Below are 25418 nucleotides of genomic sequence, written 5' to 3' on the forward strand. Positions count from 1 at the left end.
ATTCACGCTCTCTGAGTTCATTCCTTCGTTGCGGTTGTTGATACAGACTTTCGCGTTTCCCACCTTCTTATGAACCAGTATATAGAGTACGGAATGAGAAACGTTTGAGCTCTAATAAGATGTCAGTTATGCTGTAGGATAGAGTGACAAGAAAAGCAGAAGGACATTGGTGCCTCTGTGCATTTTGGAGGTTATTCAACATCTTCGGCATATAGGTCACATCGGCAATCACTATGATAGGATTTGACTTTTCTAACACATCCTCAATGATATGATGATATAGGGGTGATATAAGAAGCAGGGGATACCTGCAACAATGATTAGGCGAGGTCAACCACTTGACATTGGCCATCAGTATCATATTCACCAAAATGTAACCAGCTCTCGCGGTTGTTTCTTGCTTAATCCTGCCGGTCGAACTCCAGGTCACATTGCGTCCTCTCTAGCTCTGAAATTATACACCATCTTCTGCCGAGGCAAGTGAGTGCAGGAAAATGGTACGATGGACACCAATATGTCAAAAGACCCGTGGCAAACACGGCATGACACATGACAAGTTTCCGTCGGCTTTGGCAAGGCGTTATCGGTCCGGAAACGGCCACCATAAAGTAGTGCAGGGAGAGCAAGACTTCGGCGGTACTAAGAGGATCAGAATGGCTGATATATGGACTCTGAGGCCGTGTTCCCGTTTCCATATGACCTTGAATCATAGCCGAGTTAGTTGATGATGCACTCTATCAATTTCCTTCGCATTCGGGTATCCTTACCGTTCCTGTATTTTCCAGATAATGCCAACTAGATTTAACCCAAAAATACATGCAGCTTCAACGAGAATATCCTTTTGTATCTTGTTGGTAGTTTTGTCGTCTTATGGAAAAACATTTGCTACGTGTTGCTCGAACTGTCTATCTTGGTGCCATGATCGTCGAGCAATGGTTTCCCAACGGACATAGGGCTTGGACAAAGTACAGACGACCTCCATCAACAATTCCTATAGTGCTACTATGTATGTTCTCTTTCGAAAACGCTACAAGATGTTAACTCTCGCAGTCGTAGGCGAGTACTCGGTGCAGAAAGAGTTAGGCAGTAATACAACCCGATGTAGATGTCTTCAGCTTGTGAGGTTGCATTGCGAAGAGGTTACATACCGTCGGAGTATACGCCACTCCGAGTCTCACCTCCCCGGATTACTTCACACACGAAAACTTCCATTTAGGCAGAATCCGTGTGATGCATCTGGTGGCAATATCATGCGCAGGGTAGCAATGCTAGTAACAGCAATGGCTCGGTTTTGACCCTCAATGAAATCCTACGGAATCGAAATCTTTCTTGCCAAAGTCCGACTAAGCGCGTTATATGTGTCGAAGAAAGTCTGTTCTGCGTTCGCAAGACAGATCAACATACTAATCAGGAGAGTGAGTAGCCTCGTAGACCTGAACACCAGTGACAACCATATCATGGCACAAGATACCCCAGGACATATCTGCTGGTGCTGGCTATTAGCCGCTTCGATCACCAGCTTCATCTCGATCGGAAGCAGTATGGGCTGCCGACCGGGTTCGTTGGTCAGTCCTGTGCGGTGACCCAACTTGGGCTCATTGCCTATTCTTTTAGAGAACCCGTAAGCTATATCCCGACGCGATCGATGTACGTCATGAGCGGAATTCCACTTGAAGCGGGGCGAGGGACGCCCGCTTGGCCCGGATAGGAACCACTGGCTGACTTCATGACAATAATGTGTGATTCGTATGATGCTACGTATATGCTTCGCGAGTAGCCCGTGAGGAGATGAACCAATAGGATGAACGGCTATAGACTGCTTGAAGCAGACCACTTACCGCTTGCTAGGTCTACATTCCGGAAACGCTTAGCTTAGAGAGGAAGGCGGCAATTGACCATAGTTGAACCTGCGGAAAGTTATCAATGCTAGAATATGGCACTCTTCAGGTCGCCAGCAATGCTACGGAGCCTCGCCTCCCTACCTAACATTCGCTAGCCCTCATGCATGAGGTTGAAAATGCGGGGGATCAGCTGAGCTGATGCCTCCTCCTGGCGGCAAACCCGCTCCTACGATCTCTGGCTTTGCTGCAGATCCGGACGCCATAACCGTGGCGGGCAACCGGGGACTACCCGCTTGGCGGGCACTTGGAGCCATGGAAGCAATTGTCAGGCACTTGCAAATGCCAGTCTTTAATGAGTAGGACAGACTCTGGGAGGGTTTAAGTTACTGAAGCAAGTCTCTCATAGTCGAGTTGCTGGCGTGACGTGCCGATTGAGACACCGAGGGTTGTCGTTTCCGGTTTCAAGCTACCGACTACCTATTGCGAACATCAGATTGAGTCTGGACTGCTGCTAGGTTGTTGCTCGAACGGATCATCGCACACTCCCCGGAACTTTCGGTTCAATGCTCGGCGCTTTACCTTCAAGATCCCCCACAACCAGAGGAGAAGCTTATGGCAATAAAGAAGCTTAACTAACTGAGTTTCGACACGACTCTAAACTCATCACCAGAGTCGGGCATGGGCTAGCCAACCATCCACCCGTCTGCCTGTTTCTGCGCTAAGGTAGGTAGGTAGTTGACGGCTTTGCTGGCCCTGCTCGCTGTCACCACACTGATGAGTTGGATGGTCGAGGAGCAGCGCCTCGGCATTTTACACAGGAGTCCAGGTCGGACCGACCTCGACGTGCTTCCATTCTTCCGAGCCTTGCATATTCGTAGCGGCGCCTTCGCAGACCATCTGCCGATTACTAGGCATCAAATGCCCCATTCTGCGGACTCAATGGCCGTGTCGAGCCGTGGGTACTGGCCAAGATGATGCCTATAAAGATGCCCCCTGAGATCCGTCTCCAGTTCATATCCCCAAAGTTAACGGGTCAATCAAGGCCACCAGCCCATTCCATTCACACAGCATCAGCTACAACCCTGCCATGTTTGGTCTTGTCCGCCGACTCGGGGTCGGCGCCCTTGTCGCCGCAGCCCTTTCCTCCCTCGCTGCCGCCGCGCCAGCCAACGTCGCCATCCGCTCCCTCGAGGAACGGGCTAGCAGCGCAGATAGACTTGTGTTTTGCCACTTTATGGTGCGTTTGTCCGCCCCAAGAGCATTGAAAATTCAGTAATCACTGACACGCCTTACTCGTGATGCTAGATTGGGATATGTGGTGATCGCACCTCCAGTACCGATTATGATGATGATATGCAGCGAGCCAAGGCCGCGGGCATTGACGCCTTTGCCCTTAACATTGGTGTCGACGGATACACGGACCAGCAGCTCAACTTTGCCTACGACGCCGCTGATCGCGCCGGGATGAAGGTGTTCATCTCCTTTGACTTCAACTGGTGGAGCCCCGGCAACGCGGCAGGCGTCGGCCAGAAGATTGCCCAATATGCGTCGCGGCCCGCACAGCTCTACGTCGACAACCGTCCCTTTGCATCGTCGTTTGCCGGTGACGGCCTTGACGTGAATACGCTGCGGAATGCGGCCGGCAGCAACGTGTACTTTGTGCCCAACTTCCACCCCGGGCAGTCGTCGCCGTCCACCATCGACGGGGCTCTGAACTGGATGGTACGTCTGGGCGTTGTGGCTCGAGGATAAAGCAAAGACCAAGTACTCATGCGCTGACACGCTCCACAGGCCTGGGACAACGACGGCAACAACAAGGCCCCCAAGCCCGGCCAAAACGTCACAGTCGCCGACGGCGACAACTCCTACCGCAGCTGGCTCGCCGGCAAGCCCTACCTCGCCCCCGTCTCGCCCTGGTTCTTCACCCACTTCGGCCCAGAGGTATCGTACAGTAAGAACTGGGTCTTCCCTGGCGGCTCCCTGTGGTACGACCGCTGGCAGGACGTGCTGCGCCAGGGCTTCGAGATGGTCGAAATCGTCACCTGGAACGATTACGGTGAGAGCCACTACACGGGGCCCCTGGAAAGTCGACACTATGACGACGGAAACTCGAAATGGACCAACGACATGCCGCACGACGGCTTCCTGGACCTGGCGAAGCCATTCATTGCCGCGTACAAGAACCGCGACACGGACGTGGCGCCCTACATCCAGAATGAGCAGCTGATCTACTGGTATCGGCGGAATCTCAAGGGGCTGGACTGCGACGCGACCGACACGACGTCGAACCGCCCGGCGAACAACGGCAGCGGCAACTACTTCATGGGTCGGCCCGACGGGTGGCAGACGATGGACGACACGGTGTATGTGGTGGCGCTGCTCAAGAGCGCGGGCACGGTGACGGTGACGTCGGGCGGCGCCACGCAGACGTTCCAGGGCACCGCCGGCGCCAACCTGTTCGAGGTCCCAGCCAACCTTGGGCAGCAGAAGTTTGCCCTGTCCCGCAACGGGCAGACCGTCTTCAGCAGCACGTCGCTGATGGATATCACCAATGTGTGCCCGTGCGGCATCTACAACTTCAACCCGTATGTCGGGACTGTGCCCGCTGGCTTTGACGACCCGCTCGGGCCCGATGGCCTTGCTTCTTTGACAATCGGACTGCACGTCACGACTTGTCAGGCCAAGCCGTCGCTGGGGACCAACCCGCCCATCACTTCCGGCCCCGGCTCCTCGGTGCCCGTTTCCACTCCGCCCGGTTCCACGACCCGCTTCTCGTCAACGCCGGTTTCATCTCGCTCCAGCTCGTCCACGCCGCCGGTTAGCACGCCGCCGCCTGGCCAAGTCTGTGTCGCCGGTACGGTGGCTGACGGCCAGTCCGGCAACTATATTGGCCTCTGCAACTTCAGCTGCAAGTAAGTTACCCCATGTCTCATGACGATGTATCTCCGACACCAGCTAACGTTTGCCAGCTTCGGGTACTGTCCCCCCGGACCCTGCAAGTGCACTGCCTACGGCGCTCCGATCAACCCACCAGCAACGAATGGGCGAAATGGGTGCCCCTTGCCTGGAGAAGACGATAGTTATCTGGGCCTCTGCAGCTTCAGCTGCAACCACAATTACTGTCCGCCAACAGCATGCCAGTACTGCTGAAGGCAGTTTTCTCAGACCACTGCTGAAGTTTTCACCCAGGCGACGTATTTGGGTAGGGGAGAATAGGGGGAACTCGATGGGCGGGATGCAGTCACCACATATTGTCAATACCGACTGTACATAGGTAGTCATGCCGACTGGTCACTAGTACATGCGATGGATTTATTTTATTCAAAGCCAGAAGTGGAGTCCTCGGGATTCGAGTGATATTTGCCTCCGAGTCTACGACGTCGAGATCGACACAATTTACACACCAGAGCGTTGCTTTCACCATGAAGCAATGTCAGCTCTTCCAGTTCCCAATCCCACTGCAATATACAGGAACATGTATAGCGATACGCCCTGAGCTTTGATGGATCTATAACGTCAAAGGTGTATTGATGCTAATCGTATTTCACTGCCCGTATTGATATCCACCACAAGGTCTGCCGATACTCTGTTGTCATAAGACCCTAGGATGTTGGATGGTAGTTTTCCATGACCAGGTCCTCCTTGGACACGCTCTCGGCCAAGAACCAGCCATTGTTCTGTAGGAGCGTTATCAATTGGTCGCGCAATGTTGACGCTGTGTCATAATCGTCCGTTTTGAACGAGGCCTCAACGAGGTACTCAATTCCTGTGCCGCTGGAGTTCTCAATCGGCCAGACTTCGATATCGAGCTCGAGACCGTTCCACGTTCCGGTGGAGCGCTTGGTCAAAACTGGGCTGTAAATCACAGCGCTCTTCAGCAAGTCGGTGCCCCAGCCGTCCGAGACCCAGTCGTCAAACATGCCTGGGGCGTTGTCTTCGAGCATGATTCGCGAGTCCTTCTCGCTTGGATCGTCTGTACCACTGTATCCCTGTGACGAAGCGGAGTAGTCTCTTTGGATAGAGAGGGTTTGTGAAGAATAGAGCCAATCGATCTGAGCATCGTAATTGCCTTGGCCCGAGTTCCAACCGTCGCTAAAAGCCGTGTTCAACGCCCCATTGATGTCCCCGTTGTTGACTGGTAGACGCCACTTGTAGGTGAGGTCGAAGCCGCTCTTATTTTCGACATTGCGGATGCGGCAGCTCCAGCCATTGACATGAAAATCCTCAGTAATTGTGTCAAGATATTGTACGTTGATCTTTGTAACGGTCGTCGGCATGGCAAACGTGGAGAGGACAGTGGGCGTGAGCTTGAAGTCGGAACCGAGAACAGCAGAGGGGTTCATCAGCAGGTGCACTTCGTAGTCGGGGACCATTGGACCATCCGCTGCCATCACGGCAGTCAGGATCAGGGCCGCAGACGCAGCCTTTATTAACATATGCTTCATGTTTGACGGATATACGAGATGACGGTATGACGAGTGATGATCAGCTTCGAAAGATAGCATGAGCTGGAGATTGACCTGGAGACACGTTTCTATTTAACTTATTAGTGGACTCTATACCTACCTCTATGAGTGTTCTGGACCAACCCTCAGTTTGTCTTGAGTTTTGTCCATAAAACATCTGAGCTCTGCAACTAGGGAGTTGCGGGCCTTTGCCATGCATCTTGTTCCTATTCAGGCAGGTTGCTGTTGAAACACTGTTAATAGATGCTGTTTTGATCACCGAGGTCCAGTTACTTAAGCGCCCACGTGTTTCGTACAGCTCATTCTATTGCCTCGGGACGAACGGCACTATCGTGTCGTTCTGTAGGGCTTTTTAGTATCAGGGATAGCCTTCGTTGTTCCAGGTTTCAAATGCCACTAAACGCGCGATGGTGCCCAATGTGTCGCGAGTTCTAGCAATCTACTGCAGCAGTTTGTTTGCCAATGGTTACGGTATCTCAGCCAAACTCATACAAAGAACTCGGTTACAGACTTCTGGCAACTACGCCTTGTTTGTTCTCGTTGTTGACCTCTCTGTCTAGCGTGTGATTGATTCATAGTTGCTTAACGGGTTACTTGAGGAGGAGCCTGCGATCCCGTTGTGCGCCGAGAGCCAATGCGCTGCTCACCGAAGGACATCTGAAAGCCTGCCGCAAAACGGATGCGGGACCCTCAGAGAATCAAAATGACCCACGCGATGGCTCATTTGCCGGACGGGCGCAGCAATCTGGCATTGCTCATCGAAATAACATTTCATAGGGAGATGTGCTATCCAAACCATCGCCCACGGCCTATGCAGCCGTATTTGTTTGGAGACGCTTTAGGTACTTACTCTAGATACCGGTCTTACTATTATTTTACTTCGTGGTGCTGAGAGATTCCGGCATGCCACACGCGCGGCTACTCCCTAGGGCCAGACAAGGCACAAGCGCCACATCAGCCACAAATGTCGAATAGACACAATGGCGACTAGATCATTGAAAGTAATAGATCGCGCTCTCTTCCATGCCTCTTCAGCGTTCCAAAGTCATAGGCGGTCTCAGCCAAGGCCGTACCCTGGGTCCTGGTAAGCAGGAGAAACAAGCTATTAGTGGCTACATAATACTTCCAGCAGCTCCATTAACGAGTCTGACATCGTGAAGACAGAGAAGTCTTCTACTGTAGGGGTTTACTGTCCCATACAGTGTATGGCGTACGCCTCAAACACCCCACCAGGGCTGTTTACAGACCTCCTTTAGCAGCCAGATGGAACCCAGGTACCAAGTCAAGAAGCTACAGTACACGCCACATCCCACCGAGCTCTTATCCAGGACTCGTGCATCTCAGAATTGTGCCTCTACTGAGGAAAGATTGACATTGCCAGTGTTGAGGTTGATTGGCTGAGTTGAACAGGCAATCCACAGGTGTTGGGGTGAGGATTTCTATAGGTGCGCATGGGAATCCTAGAAAATGGGGATTGCGTGTTTACCTCATACATGCATCACCAAATAGCCTGGCGGCAATTCACAACGGTTAAATATTCCAGTTTGCAATTGCAATCTACTGAATAGCATTTATATTATGCGAATGAAGACCAGTGACTGACTGAAGGCCGATGATTTAGCCAGTTCTAGTTATGGATCTGGAAATGCCACATTTAGTCGTACCGTTGCAGGGTAGGTAGGGATGGTGGGCGAGCTGATATCGCTATTGGGGCGCTTTACTTCTAGTTGCTGTAACGTAGATATATGACTGGCGATCACGGGAAAGCCTACCGAATTTGAGGACCGATCAAGATAAACTCTACACGGCACGCAGCACGACTTCTTATTGTAACAGAGTCTTAAAGTAGAGAGATGAGTCCAGGTTAGTAGGGGGGCTCTCAACACATATAAAACCCTTGGTGAGCCCTGCTTGTTGTCGCCAGTCTGGCCTTTACCTACATCGGCTTAACTACCTACTGTGTTTTTAGGCTCAAAACTTCATAATGGAGCTTAAAGCACTCAGTGCCGTTGTGCTGAGCTTTGTAACTCTTGTCGCGGCAGCACCGGCGACCTGCACGCTTCCGTCCACATACCGCTGGAATTCGACCGGTGCTTTAGCCAGCCCGAAATCAGGCTGGGTCTCGCTGAAAGACTTCTCCCATGTCATTTATAATGGCCAGCATCTTGTATGGGGCTCGACTCATGACACAGGAACAATCTGGGGTTCAATGAACTTTGGTCTGTTCAGTGACTGGTCCAATATGGCAACGGCAAGCCAGAACAAAATGACTCCCGGCACTGTTGCTCCTACCGTCTTCTACTTTGCCCCGAAGAATATTTGGGTACTCGCCTATCAATGGGGCCCGACCACGTTTTCCTACCTGACGTCAAGCAACCCCTCCAGCGTCAATGGATGGTCGTCACCACAGCCTCTCTTCTCCGGCAGTATCTCAGGCTCCAGCCCGCTGGATCAGACGGTCATTGGCGACAGCACGAACATGTATCTGTTCTTCGCGGGGGACGACGGGAAAATCTACAGGGCGAGCATGCCTATCGGTAACTTCCCCGGAAGCTTCGGTTCGACGTCAACGGTGGTCCTGAGCGATGAAAGGAACAATCTGTTTGAGGCAGTTCAGGTCTATACCGTCTCAGGGCAGAAGCAATATCTCATGATTGTCGAGGCAATAGGCGCAAATGGCCGGTATTTCCGGTCCTTCACAGCGACAAACCTCGGCGGCACATGGACTCCGCAAGCCACCAGCGAAAGTCAGCCGTTTGCCGGTAAGGCAAACAGTGGCGCTACCTGGACAAACGACATCAGTCATGGTGATCTAATTCGTAGCAACCCTGATCAGACAATGACTATCGACCCTTGCAATCTGCAGTTCTTGTACCAGGGGAGAGCGACAAACTCTGGCGGCGACTACGGCCTCTTGCCCTATCGACCAGGGCTGCTAACTCTCCAGCGCTGACCGTCCGCAAATTTCATAGAAGATGCGCCACAGCAAGACGTTATATGTGCCGAGTCTATAAGTCGAAGGACGTACAGGAGTTGGTGGCAGAGCGGGAATACATACCAAGCATGTAGTGGGAGGCTCGACGCACATGTAAATACCGCTGAGATAATTCAAAGAACTTCCTTGAATGGTGCAGCTCCATGAGACATACGTGGTGTAGCCAGCCTGTCGTGATGGCGAATATCTCGGGCGCCTCGCTGTTGCCTGGGGTTGATGTCTTGACCGTGACCACCAAACTTCCACACAATATCTTTATACCGGTCGTATATGTCTAATTGGGGTCAGTTGAGTTGGACTTCAAGGGAATGGCTGTCACGAACAATCAATCACATAGATGCTCTGAGAGCATCTCCTGAATTACTGATGTATTGATGAATACTTTACAGTGAAGTGCAGTACGTATAAAGCTGCAAATCTTTGCGAACTCGCAGTATCATCAAACATCAACCATCTTTGCTGCGAACAGCGCCGCATGATGTTGGCAGCTAGACCACGTGCACTGATTCGACCTTCCGAATCCGTTCCGATCAACACCCTTGATAGCGGCATAGCGATCGACATCTGAGATTCAGAGGTCATCAGGTAACAATCCCATGCGGCAGTCAACAATACCTGGATGGCCAAGACGGCAAAAATATTTCCCCCCTTGCTAGTAGGAGTGGATCACCGGGGCCGATGTTCCGTACAATTGTTGCTGTCGCGTCTTCCTGGAGTCAGCCAAGCCTCACTTTATGTATGTGGAATGCAAGGGTTCGGCCAGAACTACTAGTATTCCCACCGAGCCCGGCTCTCGCCTTGGGTGCTTTCTTCTACGTATACCAGTCTCTTGCATGCCCAGGTACATCCGCGAAGCAATGCCGTGGTGAATGATCTACAGCGATTAGTTGTCCCGCCCATGCTAGTGCTGAGGGAGACAAGGTTGTAGGGGGTGATCAACGCCTACGGGCATTTGAGCCCTGGTCATAACGTTCGGTCTCTGCTTCTTGACAGGCGACTAATTGCTTGATGCGTGTAGTAAAAGGAGGCTGACATATTTGCAAGCCTTGTATGTCTGAAAAATTTTGTTTCCAGAGGGACTGTTACGGCGACTGCCTATCTTATGTACCAACCTAGAAATCACATGAATACATCTGCAACGTGGTCTAGACGCCGTGTCTACAATGCACGCGCTAAAGTCGGGAGAAAAGCTGCATCCTTCCGTTTCTCATACTCCTCCACGCCCATGGGCCGAGCGGTTGGAGTTTGTCTGGATATTTTAGTGCCTCTCGGTGTTTGCAGGATCCATACTGGAACTCTATGTAGAACGGTTTTCTCATGCAACTAGGGAGACGGTGGCTTTCAGTCATGTATACAATACAGCACGCTGCTTCCAAAATAGGTGCTCGGGCTGAAGATCGCTGACAGCCAGACAAATCCAGATAAGCATAATGCTTGCTCTTATTTCCACAACGTGGAGTTGGCCATGCCCCTTTTCTAAACACCGACGTCACTGCGGTAGTGAGATGATTGTTAGGTACTTGGGAAGAATTACCCTGAAAATGAGCCACAGCCAGCACCAATAAAGGTCTAGCTCAAGGGAAATGGCTCTGGTCTTACACAATTTGCCCATGCACGAGCCTCACTATCTCCCTGTACATGGCCCTCGCAAACGTCAAATTCGGCCAGTCGTTGGGCAGGCAAGCAGGGATAAGTGGAGCCCGAAGACAAGAAAACGACATCGCTCCTTGACGCGGAAAGTCCGTACGAGTATTATGTATAATATCGTGCACCTTTGTCCAACCAAAATGTAAGAATCCTCCAGTGAGAGCACGTTTAGATTGATTCATGTCTCCATCATGTTCCACTACATTGTCACGATCTTTCGGCTACAAGTAAACATCTGTGACTTATTCCCAGTAATGCCACACTAGGGCGCCTTGGCGAAGATGACGGCCCGGGGTCTTTGTACATGTTAGTGAACACTCCATTTGCATAGGCAACGAAACTGAACACCTTGGTAGAGTTCTGAGTGACTGGGTTCGCATTGCCGATGTAAGAAGCTGTTTGATGAGGAATATATCTCTTCTCCCCGGTACTGGATACTCGGCATGATACAGCACTACTGTTGTGACTAGGGTATTGCCCGGTAGACAATCATATCCTCGACTGAAGTGAATACAGCTTCAGGGCCTACATAATTTCCGTGTCAAGACAGAGCTCGATACAACGTGTAACACGAGATACGTGAATACCAAGTGTCAAGCGTTGATCGTTTAAACCACCTTCTGATCCGGGAATTGATCCTCAGGTTCAGGGGATGGTGCTTATCCCATCGACGGCGAGCGAGTCAAGTTCTGTGGGTACGTTACCAGAGTGCGGGTAGCAAGACAACATCCACCAATGTGATCGAGTCTGACATTCTCGTCAATCTCCCCATTCTGCCGATGGAGCTCGTAACTACATTCGAACCATGGCAGGATAGCTGACTTCTCTTGCTTCCGGTGGAGGCAAGGGGGTTTGCATTACTTACACAGTCTTGCGGTTGACCTCGCAGTCCTCAAGATATAAAGAGGCAGTTGCGCGCCCTACTGAAGGAATTATCTCTCGAACATCACCAAGTTCACCATCATTCACTGCAACTGCGGGATACCCAGCTACTTCTACACCCATCCGTTTCAATATCGACCATGTTCTTCGGCAAAGCACTCTTCGCGGCTGCCAGCGTTGCTTCCGTTGTCAACGCCTTGGGCATTAACTGTCAAGGCAGTGGTCTCTGCACTGGCAACAAAGGGGCCCTCGGAAACCTACTTGGTCAAGTCAAAGCGCTTGACCAAAGCAAGACCTTCTCTGATGGCGAACAAATTGCCTGCGTCGAATCTTCCGTCTCTATCGGAAACCCGAGTCTCTGCCTCTTCTACCAGAAAACTGGCCGAACGTTTACTGTGGCCCAGACCGTATGGTATGTCCAGGCTCTGATCGATCATGGTTGCCAAGCATGTGGCAGCATCCCTGTGGATGACGGCAACAACGTCGACAACGGGGAGTTGACTGCCAACATGGTCGCCAAATTTAGGCGCCGTGATACCGGCATGGTCAAGGTTGTCAGAAAGGCGGAGGGCCAGACGGAAAATGTTTCGAAGCTGTCCAAGCGCTTGGGTATCAACTGCCGCGGTAGCTCTACTTGCGGAGTTGGAGGCGTTGCGAATCTCCCAGCCGGGCATATCGACGACCTCAAGGATGTCATTGCGGGCCAAGGTGACGGTGTCTGGGGCAATGGTCAACAAATCGGCTGCGTTGCCCATGTCACTGGCCGCCTGTGCGCCTTCTACCAGAATGTCGGTGATCGCACTTTCACCACCCAGCAGACTCTGATGTACCTTGACTGGCTCACGGACCATGGCTGCACCGTCTGCGGCAGTGTTCCTACTGATGATGGCAACAACGTCGACAACGGCGAGCTGACGGTTAACTATGTTGCTTAAGGGTTATCGGCGGAAGAACTGGATGGGAGGAGATCACCAGGTACTTTGTACACTTTTGACAGCTACAAGTTTGGCGAGTTGAGGATGATCCATCCGGGTTACATGTCATTTGACTTTTTTTTTTGTAACGATAGACCACTTAGGCAGATGATAGGTAATATCCCTACCAAGTTCAACGTCCTAAATTACCTACGTGCTCGTTTAACTTGAGAACATGCATTTAGTATCTGCTAAATAGAATATGTTAGCCTAGAGGAGATGATATTGTTTTAAGAGTCGTTGCTAAACTTGAGGATACTTTTTAACCGCAAAATATATCATAACTTGTTGAAGGGGACGCTTGTTATAGGCTTCTGTTAAAACCTTGCACTTTGTTGTCAACCACAGAGATTCTACGCGGTAGAGAGGCTGGAAATACACGTGGGTAGCCTGCCATTGTTCACTCTTGAAAACTGCAAAGACACGTAAGTGTTACATACGCAATACAATTCTGCTAAACATACTATATGGGTACTTCAATCGCTTTCACACAAGACCACTGATCTGGTTGGGCGGCTTCGTAATGTAGACAGATAAATGTTTTGTAGGCTATGACCCGTACGATGAACTTGACCACTGAAAGCACTGAGTGACATATCTACAAGCAAGCTACCACATGCTTACATATGTCTTCCCGCCAATGACTTGACGCTGATAGTGACCAGTTGATGACGAATGTCCCACGCCCGTGAGGCGCTGACGCCTGATACACCCTTCTGGAGTCAGTATATTTTGACGTACTCCTTGATAACAGAGAGACTCGGCCCTTAACAGGCATATTCATCATCTATCACTCGATTTTGATTGAATAGATGTTAATCTCGCATCGACCACTGGCATAGGCCTCTTGTCCGACGCTAACTACCTATTTAGATATCGAAGTGGCGGACATCTGTAACTTTGCGTATTGTCCGATGTACTAGATGGCAAGTCCTCGAACCTACCACATTACTTCGTGAATTACTACAGCTCCTCACACAAAATTGGCTAATGAAATCAAGAGATCCCCAGGCAGAGGCTCCCTAGAGACTGATACTGACGAAGTCTATGGTGCTTAGCTAGTAGAAGCTCCCCCATCATGAAACACGCAGTTGGTCTATTTGATAGACGGAAGGGAGTGACTGGCTACGAGCTTGCGTGACAAGTCAGACAAAGCTGTGCTGTACATTCAAAGGATGAAGAATGAGCTAGGTATTGACGGATTACATCGTTCCTAGTGTAAAGCCGGCCTTCCCTGCGAATAGTCCAATCGAGCCAACAATATATACACTACCCAGGTTGCGTCTCATGCTGAGGCGGCTGCTTTGAGTATCAAGTCTATCAGATGCACGATCCCAAACTAAAGCCTAGCAGCGCTACTCGTACAGGTACGAACACAAAGAAATAATGTGGTACCTACTTGAGTACATTTGCCCCATTGCTTTGAAGATGTCAGTTCGGCAAAGACTTCGTTCACCTACCGCGGGATCTGGTACCACTGATGTAAACGTCCCCGTCGCTGCGGGTCTTGACCATCGCAATCGGGGTGTTGGCGGCGGGAAGGCGTGTCTCAGTCAGGCCGTCTCCCGGACAGGATTTACTGCAGCTTGTTGTGTATCGTTTATGTGGCCGCTCATTGCAGTCACTTCAACAACGACTCGAATCGCGCGATGCTGTCGAGTGTGAAGATGTGGCATGGATCTCCCTCGTAATGGGCTCATTTGAGGTAAGGCTCCCACACAGGTCAAGAACAGACAACGAAGCAGCTAAACGCGTCCAGCTGATGTCCAAATCCTTCCGGGAGGGATAGGCTAAACACATGTTGTACGACACATCGAGGTTCTGTAGCTTGCTGATCTACAAACTTGCTGATCGTCAATACGACAAAGACTCTTCAGCGCATTTCGAGTACTCGAGGCGAACAGAGCGATCTTATACGGAGACGCCACGTTTTTATTGGAGGAGGAGTAGAGGCAACATCGCGGCACCGACAGCGAACATGTGGCGATAATAAACGGAACCGTTAGTTACCTGACAGCTAATTATCCTCTATATCATCACAGAACTTGTTGGGCCTCCAAGCTCCATGCTGAGCATGACTGAGCTCGTGATCGAAACGTCCGCAATCAACAAGCAGGAGATAAGATAAACCGAGGGCTAAACCGACTTCGTTCAACTAGAAATGGCCTTTTTCAACAGGTCGAGCGAACACCAGAAGACGAAAGACTATGCCATCCCGCCGTCACGGCGCTGGCTCGTAGGGACGGTTCCCGAGTTGGGCCAGCCGGGTATTCACATATATGGGGCTGCGATCGCACACTTGTTGACCAGATCCTCCGAACGTCAATGGCGGGTTGCAAGCTGAATCTGAGATACAAAGAGACAATGTACGGCACTTGCTTCATCGTGTGCATAGCAATAGCTTCGTCTCAGCGCAAATGGAACTAGATGATAACGGGGATGACTCCCTAATAGATTATGCTTCACCATCTCCTGACTTTGACATTCAAACGTATGCTGCATGCTCACTGCTACGCACGGAAAGGGATAATGGGACGGAAAGAACTTACAGATGCCACCCTGCCCTCCCCAAACCTCCTTTTTAAGAGTCTCCCCCGGACGGCATCGTTCCTGATAAAGAACGTGCTTCTCAAAAATGGGATAACTGGAGTTGACATAACGCTGCCACACGTACGGCCTCGACCCATTGTAGATGGTCAAGATACTGTCCACAAGGCCGTCCCTGGTCTTTTAAGCAGAAGCCTTGGTGGATGAGGTGTTGCAAATGAATGCCGCGCGGGAATTGTCAAAGTGTAGAGCTGTTTGTAGCTGATTCTATATCCCCTACTTCTACGTCAAAAACACGCAATGGCATACGAAGTGAGGTATGTTCGACATGAAGAACATCTCCTCCTGTCTTGAGTGCGTTCAATTACTGCCATCTTCAGATGCCTACTGGAGATTTACACGATTCAGAAAACTTGGAAGCTTATGTGGGCCCTTCTTCGACTAGGTACTAGGAGAAGGCGCGTTTGAATACTTCCCAATTCGGCAACCTGGTTGCGTGCGGACCTCTGCGAGATCAGAACTTCAGCTCCTATGTGTATATGGAGATGCTTTGCGGATTGGCATGACTTTTGGTGCGATTAGATCCATTCATGAGCATGATAGCAGCAAGGCGCAGAAAGCTGATATCTCACACTCTCTCCAAGAGACTTTCGCCCGATTTGTCTCTGTTATCTGGGCTTAATGGTGTTTGAGATTCCATCCTTTACATTTGTTTTAGTCGTTGGCACAAACCGTCCGCTCTTGAAATTGCCCTGGAGACACCAGTAGCACATTTGAGCCGTTCAGGTCGCTAGTTGTACTATTGTAGTCCCTTAAACGGATATGTCGAATGCAACTTTGGTAAAGAATACTCGTACTACCCTCAGCCAGCAGTAAGAAACCCTTGACGAACGAAAAATGGCTTTGTTACGGGAGCTGTGGCTGTGTCTTGCATATGCTCTAATACGGACTTTATCCCAAAGCATTCCGAGATCGCAAATGTCTCGCCGGCTTGTCATCGTCACTAATTTGGCCTTCCCCGTCAGCCGGCTATTGGCGGACGTTGATTGACAAAAGTTCCAATTTTCCAAGGCTTTGCCAAGCGGAATATGCAGCTTCATGTCTCTGTACGAAGTAAGCTGAGGCGATTACTGATAAACCACGGCCCCTGTGGTTTGTGGGTGTTCCAGTGTTCCACTATAGTCAGACTCTGATTGTTCTAGATGCCGGCAAAATGTTGCGAGAGTGCAAGACGTCCGACCTCCACAGGACCACAGCTGACCAATTTAGCGTCGTGATGACTAGGCGAATATATATTTAGAGCCGATCGCAGGAGTTGATCGCAGGGGTGGATATTGGCCGCGTCCCTGGTCGTCACATCGCGGACCCTGCGGTTACTCTTTACTTCGCATTGACGACTGTCCGTGGTACAGAAAGGAGGGTGTTAGAACAGGGATTATAGTCTCCTGCATTGCCACAAACCATGAGTCTAGAGGAATGCTATGAATGAATTCTTGGTCTTTGTTCAAAGGGCAATCTCCTCTGAACAGTTAAACCGCAAACATTGCTCGTAGGCACGTATTTCAGTATCGCGCCCTCGTCCGTGGCTTCTAGCTCCGACGGCCCGCGCTCAAAGTATCGTTCATGGGTTACTCATGCGCCCTGAGAGTACTATATTTGCCCCCCTTTTGCCAATGCTTACGCTCACGGTTATCGGTGAACGGGTTCTCGGTTGGTGGGAAAAAAAGAAAATGCACCATCCATGTTGAGTTTCGGTGCAGAGCAATGACTTGCTCACTCAAGTCGAAGAAAGAGCTGCAAATGGGTTTACTCATTATCCAGCCCTACATGTGTACGGCACCTCCAATCAAAATGGCGAATTCCCTTTTGAAGAGCTTAAGCGTATAAAATAAAGTAAATTACTCTAGCCTCCAAGAAGAAGCATTCTTCGAGAGGGATGGTAGGCAGCATGGTAAGCCATGCGCGCAGAGTCGGGAGAAACCGCTCATTGGCTGAGCTTATCCACTTCCCCTGCCATATACTAGGCACTGCCCTAATAGAAGCCCAATGACAGGGGACGATGGAGTGGAAACCGCTATGTTGCCGAAGCCTGATGCTTGGCAGCCAATCCAACGGCGACAGCACAGTTGAAAATAACTTCATCTTATATTTTGTCAGATTATAGCTCTTGTCAGTTGTCCCTTTGCTAGGTCAGAGTGAGAACCAACCATGATCATGGGCAGCACTCGAACCACAATTGCTTCCAGTTTGGTCTCATGATTGCCATGCCTGTAGCAACAACGAGGAAGAACTAGGTCTAAGTGACAAGGCATTATCCGTCGAGTGGTGATAGTAGCACGGAGGGTTGCTGGGAGATTCAAGTATAAAAGGGCAACGTGTTCCCCTTCAAGCATCTCCAACTGCCAACCTCATCAGCACCTTCTCAGAGCAACACAAGCAACAAGCATCTCATCTTGAACGAGCAATCCCCCTTTCTTCACAAAATCTCAACTGCAGACATCTACAAGATGCGTTTCACCACCATCATCGCCTCCGGCCTCTTTGCTGCCAGCTCTGTTCTCGGCCTTGCCATTCTCCCTCGTGAGCTCGCCGAGATCGAGTCCATTGCCAATGCCACTGCCAAGGGCATCGATGTCTTTGGGCCGATCCCTGATGATGCTGTCAAGACGGACGCCGGATACTGGACTGCTGAAGAAGGCACCGATGCTTGGGCTTGGATCCGGGCTCAGATTGACATTCCGGCTCATGCTCACCCGGAGTCTACGAAGCGTCAGACCTTTGCCAACATTGGTATTGGCATGTTTGCTCAGGATTGGTGTACGTAGAGCTTTTTCCAGACTCCTTTGCCTGCTACAGCTCCATCGTCGAGAGTCACTACTGATGAGTTCAACGAACAGGCACCGGTCAGGCTGGCTGGTTCGACAATGTCTCCTACGATGTCCAGCACGTCGTTCACGTGAACATGTTCTCGGTGGGAATCAGCTACCGTGGTCTTCGCAGCAACGAGCAGCTTGACTTCAGCCGCCTGTCCGGCAGTGACTGGTGCGGCCAGTACCTGTACTCTGCAGGTCAAAACACCCCTGGTATGTTTTATACCTGTGCGAAATGATATTGCGGGTTGTGAATATTGACATTGTCTAGTTGGCTGCTTCAACTCCCAGCTTATCAACTGCTTCCGCCTCACTCTTCACTAAGTGGTCGGTCCACTTTCTTAGTCTGCACAACCTAACCTCTATAGTTCCATGGCTACTTCTTTTGTGGTACATTGTCGGCTCACAGAAAGCGACAGCTCAGCAAGACGGACAAGGCAGTATTGGGTCAGATATGTGCTAGCTTATCAATATTCGAATGCAAATGTTTGCATTCTTCAATCATCACTGTCTCCGGGTGAACTCTTCTCGCATCGTAACAAGAATCCTTATCACCGTGTGCTAAAAGTTCGGGTGCTTCACATCAAATACGATTCCTATGGCAGGCCTTGTCGCACATTGGAGTGCTCGTTCAGACCCCACGCAGTAGTGCTGGAGTCATGCACGGTGGCACGCCGCATGTCCCGCCTATACTTTGCGCTGTATGGCCCGGAAACGACGCGATGCATTGTGCAGGTGTTGTCCCATATAACCAGGTCTCCGGGCTGCTTCCACTCCACCTCGATTACATATTTCGGTTGCGTCGCGTGCTTGAAGATCTTTTCAAGAAGAATTGCTGACCTTTCCTTGCTTACCTTTTCAATGTGGTGTATGTGTGCTGCGATGTATAGATTCATTCGGCCAGACTTTTCGTGGCGTTGGACAATCTTGTGACGACCCATGGGAAATTGGCAGGGATCAAGATCAGCGAAATACTCAGGAGCTGCCAGTTTCCGAGAGTGCAGCATGGAGTGCGCAGCGACATAATCGTTTGCCAAAAGGTCTTGCTTTGTCTCTTCGTCGAGATCATCGAATGAAGTCCGAGTGTCCGCAAACGCGGTTTTGCCGCCTGTGCCTTCTGGCGGTAGCTCGTGGGCAAGCAAGAGAGAATATGCAGCTCGACGAGGGTTGAAGCTCGAATCAACGTGGAATAAACTATTTCCCTATATCCAAGAGCTCAGCAAGGGCTCACATGTGGTGTTTTGGGACATCAACTTGCCTTATTTGCCTGTCCTCGAGGACTCTGCGGGTCGACAATTGAACCATCTGGTTCGATATTACTGACGTCAAAGAGCTCGTCATATCGAAGTCTGTTCTTACGTCCCGCAGAGATATAAGGCTTCACATCGTCAAGTTCCCCAAACATACGAGCCAGTCTGATGTGAGACTCGTCCGACAATTGAGAGTCGCGGATAACCACCACGCCGTGCTACCACCAACGGAGTCAGAGCTGCTTGATTTGCTAGTTGAGCTTTGTGGATGATGAGCTATATCAACTACCTACCGTAGTTACAGCTTCCTGTAGGCGACGGAAATTTTCTTCTGTTATGTCTGTAGTTGCGTTGAACCCGCAAATCTCAGCCCCAAAGCCGGGGCTTATTTCTGTGATCTTAGAGAGGTCGATTGTAGCAATCATTGTGGATAATCCTGTGGTCGTTCGAACTTGGAAATGGTCGGGCTGGAAGTATATGGAACGATTTTACGAATATCAGGGATATACAAAGGGAAGATGGCGTCAAGGGACTATATAGATGAGCTCAAGGGAACTTACTCTTCTTGAATAGGACAGGCATCGACATCCGACATGGCTGAATGACCAGTGAAGTTGTACAACGCCGTCTATAGCCGATTGATTTGTCACGGCCGCGATATAGCAAAACTCTCCGAGTCCATCTCAGGCTATCATTGAAGGCGCGCTCGCCGTGCCGAAAAATCGGCAATCGTAGCCTAGTTGGTAACAAGCGGGTAGCCATTGTACATACTGTATGGTGTAGAAATGCTGATATGATCGTGAATGCTAGTGACAGTTGCAGAAAGGTCAGGGATCAGGTTCCGGCTCAACTTATTACCCCGCTATTTGGCAAGCAACCCCGCATGGAGTTGTGTTTAATCTCCTCAAGGGCCGACCGTCTATAGCCGGACGGAGTCGGTCTCTGCCCAACGTCAACGTTTCTCCCGTAGGCATCGGGCTTCGATACCTAATCCTGACAACATCACAGTATCATTTGGCACTTCTTCAACCTACAGTCTATTGCCGATCAAGGAGCGGAATGACAGCAAGTACGGGGAAGAGATCTTACCGCGCATGTGTCAGGTGCCGCCGTCGGAAGACAAAATGCGATCTGTAAGCAATTGCAGCAAACTCTCATGGTGTCCGACTACTGAAACAAAGGGATTATATCCTCGCAGAGGCGGCATTGGGGAGCCGAGAAAGGCGTCGTGCGTCTCCTGCTTACAGTCGAATAGCCAGTGTGTACTGGCTGAGTCTCGCAGAGGGGGGAATTTCCGGCGCTACGAACCGAACAAGAAGCATCCTGCAAAGAATCGCAAGGCCCCCAAGCGCGTCCCAGATGCACCACCTATGGCACTTGAATCCATGGAGAGGGAACCAAAGCGCAACGGCGAAAGATTGAATGGCGATGCTATTGTCGGGCAGCTGGTCTCCGAGCTTCGAAATCCGTCAGACGCATTGCATATACTCGCTCAATCAGAAAAGGGCGAGTCGGCTGCGTCGTCCACGTTGCCGGAGGGGGAGCCCAACAATCTCTCAAATGGACCGTCAAACGCTACATTTCTTGATGAGTATAAGTTGGTCGAGAGCGGACTCATCCACCGTACCGCCATCTTCGAATTGTTGCATATGTCAGTCAACCGTCACAAAGTGAACGTTGCCCGACCTTTACTTCTAACTCGGGCATTAGTTATTCCCGCAACTATCATCCTTATTGTCCCATTGTGCCGGCATACATGCTTGGCCCGTCTGCTATTGACAGAATTCTCAAATCCGACTTTTTCCTGCTTACAGTCGTCCTCACAATCGCGTCTAGAGACTCGCCATCCCACTCGCTCATCCATCGATACTGCTGGGATTACGCCCAAAGGCTCTTGTTAGAAGTGCTCCTCGGACATCCCTGGACCCTCAAGTCTCGAACAGTTGAGAGCCTGCTGCTTTTGTCGGAATGGCTTCCGCATATTGAGCTGACGCATGGAGCGCTGAAGGAGGATAAAAGTATCTTCCTTGAAGACAGAACATCATGGTCCCTCGTGGGTTTGGCGGTTCGACAAGCATACTTGATGCGCTTGGATCAAGGTGCTTTCCCGAATACCGTGATGCAGCAGGAGACCAAAGAACAGGCAGAGCATAAACGACTCATCTGGACATGTGAGTCTCGTTTAACGGAGAGATCAATCCTCCCTTGGCTCTCACTACGCATTGCCTTTCTTTCCCGCTAACCTGAGCCTTCTCTTGGCCCGTGCAGTCGTCTACATTGCAGATCGACAGATATCCGTTCGCTTGGGGCAGTCCTTTTGGTCTCGCGGTCCGTCTCTTTCCACACGCTTCACATCGAAAGACTTTCCTAGCCTGCAGCCTTGCTTCCACGACAGCCAGGATGATTATGCGTCTGTCCACCAGGCTACGATGGAGCTAATCCAGCTCATGCACAACGCCCAGGGCATCCTATATGCCTCACCGAAGCGCACGTTAGCGATCGTCCATGATGGCGATTACAGTCGTTACCTCGACGACTTCCAGCGAGCAGCAATGAACTGGCAAGCGACCTGGAACGACCTCGCCGTGTCGCCCAGAGTCAAACGTTCTTTGTCCCTCATCTACGAATACCTATGTCTTTACGTCAATGCATTCTCCTTTCAAGCGGTTTTGACAAGATTGTCGACCCCACCGCAGCCTTCTGGTCACAGTCATTGTACTGGACAGAATGGGAAGCCTTTCAGCAAAGGCATAATGAACTCTGCCGACGGAAGATACGTTTGGGACGCTATTACGGCGGCTAACAATACGCTGAAGCTCATGAACGAGTTCGAACCTGAGCAAGAGCTATGCTACTTGCCGTATCGTTACTATTTGTAAGCATATCCAGTATGAGGTATGCACTGTGTCGTGTTAACCTTTATTGGAAGATACGGCGTATATGCCGCAGTATTCCTGCACAGAGCCGATTGCGCTGGAGCCTTTCAACCTGTCAATAGACGTCAAGAAACTGCAACGTTGGTTCACAAGTTTATCTCGGCGTTGGACAAGACTACACCCAACAGATCTCACATCGGCCACAGATATAGCCAGCTACTCAGGAATCTTTGGCAAAAAGGACAACGCGGATCGGAAAAAGCTAGGAACACGTGCGAGGCATCTATAGTCCTGCTTCCGACCGCAACCAAACAGCAGCTACCAAGGCCAGAATTGCTTTCGGCTCCATCACCTTCTTCAGCAACCAGCTGTGACCATAGCAACGACTCAGCAGAGGCAGGTTTGCTTCATCCCCAGATTTCTGCCTTGCATCCGGAACTTCCAGATTCCTCTTCAATGCAAGAGTATCCATTTGGGCCCTTCATCAATATGCCAGACTTTGAGCTAGCGAGTTATGGAAACCCCATGAACGATATAGCACACTCCTCTCTCAATTGGGGCACAAACTTCATTGCATTATAGCCTCTTCAACAACGAATGATTTGTTGGGGGTAATATTCCGAGGGCTGCTCATGACGTTCGCTGCACCCACTGCGATGTTGTCGCCTCATCTTAGCGGAAGATGTATCTCCGACTCAATGATAGCAGGATGGTGTACTCGAAGAGATCACGAACAGATTAGACCACGCCTCTCAGAACCCTGGCTGCTGCAAACCGGGGGGGACAAAAGTCGGTCTACTGCACAGTAAGCTATATTTATATTGAAGCCCAAATCTTGTATAACGGGCTACTACAGGCAATATGAACAAGAATAATATAGATCTAAAGAACGAGTGGACACAAGAGCAAGATCTGCCTTAACAGTTGTGCAGACGCTGTCGGTTTGATCGTCCTTGAGGTCATAAACAACATGGCCGCCATTGACTCTTCCAGACCTCTACGCGAAGATGTCGTTCTGAGCACCGGGAGCCCAGCCCATGTTGATGTTGTAGCCGGGGGAAGCGCCATTGGGAACTTGGACATTGTTGCCTGTGGCCTGGTTCCAAGCAATCATCTGCTTAGCGCCCTTGGTGCACTTGGAAGAGTCACCGCCACACCAGGTGGGGGGCTTGGCTTGAGCAAGCTGCTTGGTCGAGGTGGTGTTGGTGACATGGCACCTGTAGTTGGCCATGTACATGTTGGGCTCGCCGCACCCGTTGGGAACCCAAAGCCAGGCGCAGTAGCAGCCGCCAGCAGGGCAAGCAGGGAGATCCTTGGGGACATCATAGGTGGCGATGCGCTTCCAAGGGGTGCTATGGCCTGTGTTAGCTGAGAAGCTCAACTCAGGTGTCAACAACTTGAGACTTGTAGACTTACTGCTCAAGGACAGAGAAAACAACCAGGTTGTCCATGGTCACCTTGGAGATGTCGTCATTGTAGGAAATGGCCCAAGCGGTACCAGCGGCCATTGTCTGGTTGTTGGTATGCATGGCACCGTCGTCCTGGATGCAGTCAGGGGGGCTACCGGGGCCGCTCCAGTTCTCTGGGTGAGGCTGGCCATCAGGCCACTCGCCAGCGAACTGTCCATTGAAGGATAAGGTCGTCTGGGCCTGGTTGTGGGCGAGCTCAACAGTGAACTGGCCGCCGGCAGGCAGAGCAACGGAGGCACCGTCAGGAGGAGGAGCCTTGTTGCAGCCACGGTCGGCCTGCATCCACCACTGCTCGAAAGGAAGATCCCAGAGAGGGTTGACGGGAGTGTTGGAGTTGGGGTTGTAGTTGTTAGGGTCGGGGCCACCCTGCGTTATGAGAGTGAGAACGGAGCATACGATGACAAAGTAGTATATAGACGGCAGTAACAAACCTCGCAGTACATGCCCTTCACGAAGGCGGCAACATGGGCAGAGGCCCCGGAGGCGAGAGCCAGTGTAACGGGAACCGTCCAGAACATCTTGAGGCAGATGAAGAAGCAAACGTTCCAAAGACAAAACAGGAATGGAATCGGTGAACAGAAGAAAGTCGGGCTTCGAATTGGCTTGATGCTAAAAGGATCGATGGATCGACGCGATAGTCACATACTTATATAGTCGATTCCATAGGACTATTTCACTGCACTCTAGCCGTACTCCTGAAAGAGCTCCTGCCCTACCATCCCATCCAAAGCCGGAAGCTAGCCTAGAAGAGATCGCAGGAAACGGGGCACATCCCTGCGGACCAGCCCTGCACATAACTCGGCTTCCCAAAGAGACCAAAAGATCTACCAGCCGACCACCCATGAGGATGTTCCGGATCATGGAACAACTGGGCTGCTTCCCCCTTTCCAGGTCAAGGTCGACACTATGTATGTAAGCTTGCCTCTTGCTTGTTCTGGACTTCGATGTAACCTGTCCAGCGAAGCGGTACCGAAATTGTAACCCCCAATGCGGCCGACAGCCATGCAGTAACGAGCGAAGGCCGCCAATGAATTAACCGCCGGCATGTTTCCCTCTGGGCGCAATGAAGTCCGGGATTCAGCAGTCTCATTCTACAGCCCTGGGAACCGGATGGTGGACACTGCTTCATACTATGGATGTGACACCAATTGTTTCGAAACGAAACAAGCCGGGGAGCTTGATCCACGCGGATGTATTCTCCACTCGAATCCGGGAATTTGGCCCTTCCCCCCCCCCCCCCCCCCCCCCCCCCCCCCCATAAAGCACCACTTTGCGGAAAGGAAGCATCTCCTTTCTCTTCTCCCCCTGTTTTTTTTTTTTTTTTTTTTTTTTTTGTTCTTCTTTGCTCATCTTCTTACCCGCTCATCAGACCATACCTGCCTATATCAGCTGGTGATTCGTCCATACAGCGGCCGACGACATCCGGGGCAGCGGGATTACGGCTCCGCCGGCGGCTGAGCAGTCGCCACTGTCTATTCCAATTGCCGGACAAATAATATGCTGACCGAGTCTTACCAACGGAAAACGGCAGGTCACTAAAGGGTCAGAGCAGTGTATATGGCGAGGCTGGCGCAAATATTGCTTCCACACCAACGCGAAGG

At 50.9% G+C, this 25418-nt stretch overlaps 8 protein-coding genes across 8 annotated transcripts; 5 read left to right on the forward strand and 3 right to left on the reverse strand.

Moving 5' to 3' along the window:
- Nucleotides 1–2869: 2869 nt before the first annotated feature.
- On the forward strand, nt 2870–5156 carry TRIREDRAFT_120873 (glycoside hydrolase family 71). The gene is made up of 4 exons (XM_006963541.1): nt 2870–3078; nt 3147–3563; nt 3633–4753; nt 4811–5156. Exons 1-4 carry the CDS (start codon nt 2929–2931, stop codon nt 4989–4991), a joined length of 1869 nt encoding a protein of 622 aa, XP_006963603.1. The 5' UTR covers nt 2870–2928; the 3' UTR covers nt 4992–5156.
- A 287-nt stretch (nt 5157–5443) lies between these two features.
- TRIREDRAFT_105233 (uncharacterized protein) lies at nt 5444–6506 on the reverse strand (the record flags this gene model as incomplete). Its single annotated transcript, XM_006963729.1, has 2 exons — nt 5444–6361; nt 6408–6506. The coding sequence occupies 2 exons, from the start codon at nt 6504–6506 to the stop codon at nt 5444–5446; spliced, it is 1017 nt and encodes a 338-aa protein (XP_006963791.1).
- Nucleotides 6507–8291: 1785 nt separating this feature from the next.
- Nucleotides 8292–9260, forward strand: TRIREDRAFT_76210 (glycoside hydrolase family 62; the record flags this gene model as incomplete). The annotated part of the gene is made up of 1 exon (XM_006963542.1): nt 8292–9260. One exon carries the CDS (start codon nt 8292–8294, stop codon nt 9258–9260), a length of 969 nt encoding a protein of 322 aa, XP_006963604.1.
- A 2711-nt stretch (nt 9261–11971) lies between these two features.
- TRIREDRAFT_3043 (uncharacterized protein) lies at nt 11972–12766 on the forward strand (the record flags this gene model as incomplete). Its single annotated transcript, XM_006963465.1, has 1 exon — nt 11972–12766. The coding sequence occupies one exon, from the start codon at nt 11972–11974 to the stop codon at nt 12764–12766; it is 795 nt and encodes a 264-aa protein (XP_006963527.1).
- Nucleotides 12767–17859: 5093 nt separating this feature from the next.
- TRIREDRAFT_105237 (uncharacterized protein) lies at nt 17860–18546 on the forward strand (the record flags this gene model as incomplete). The annotated part of the gene is made up of 3 exons (XM_006963543.1): nt 17860–18169; nt 18250–18435; nt 18494–18546. 3 exons carry the CDS (start codon nt 17860–17862, stop codon nt 18544–18546), a joined length of 549 nt encoding a protein of 182 aa, XP_006963605.1.
- Nucleotides 18547–18818: 272 nt separating this feature from the next.
- Nucleotides 18819–19897, reverse strand: TRIREDRAFT_105238 (uncharacterized protein; the record flags this gene model as incomplete). Its single annotated transcript, XM_006963730.1, has 4 exons — nt 18819–19040; nt 19077–19424; nt 19547–19690; nt 19766–19897. 4 exons carry the CDS (start codon nt 19895–19897, stop codon nt 18819–18821), a joined length of 846 nt encoding a protein of 281 aa, XP_006963792.1.
- A 699-nt stretch (nt 19898–20596) lies between these two features.
- Nucleotides 20597–22930, forward strand: TRIREDRAFT_105239 (uncharacterized protein; the record flags this gene model as incomplete). Its single annotated transcript, XM_006963544.1, has 6 exons — nt 20597–20605; nt 20654–21123; nt 21183–21643; nt 21741–22332; nt 22362–22367; nt 22471–22930. 6 exons carry the CDS (start codon nt 20597–20599, stop codon nt 22928–22930), a joined length of 1998 nt encoding a protein of 665 aa, XP_006963606.1.
- A 415-nt stretch (nt 22931–23345) lies between these two features.
- TRIREDRAFT_58823 (uncharacterized protein) lies at nt 23346–24335 on the reverse strand (the record flags this gene model as incomplete). Its single annotated transcript, XM_006963731.1, has 3 exons — nt 23346–23700; nt 23765–24183; nt 24249–24335. 3 exons carry the CDS (start codon nt 24333–24335, stop codon nt 23346–23348), a joined length of 861 nt encoding a protein of 286 aa, XP_006963793.1.
- Between the last annotated feature and the right edge of the window lie 1083 nt (nt 24336–25418).

Source organism: Trichoderma reesei, assembly GCF_000167675.1.
Source record: "Trichoderma reesei QM6a unplaced genomic scaffold TRIREscaffold_5, whole genome shotgun sequence".
NCBI classification, from domain to species: domain Eukaryota; kingdom Fungi; phylum Ascomycota; class Sordariomycetes; order Hypocreales; family Hypocreaceae; genus Trichoderma; species Trichoderma reesei.

Bases quoted from the DNA above. Each gene is read 5' to 3' on its own strand.
- TRIREDRAFT_120873 (XM_006963541.1), top strand. From the start codon at position 2,929: ATGTTTGGTCTTGTCCGCCGACTCGGGGTCGGCGCCCTTGTCGCCGCA. The intron at 3,564-3,632 runs GTACGTCTGGGC...CACGCTCCACAG, and splicing joins ACGGGGCTCTGAACTGGATG to GCCTGGGACAACGACGGCAA. The intron at 4,754-4,810 runs GTAAGTTACCCC...AACGTTTGCCAG, and splicing joins CTCTGCAACTTCAGCTGCAA to CTTCGGGTACTGTCCCCCCG.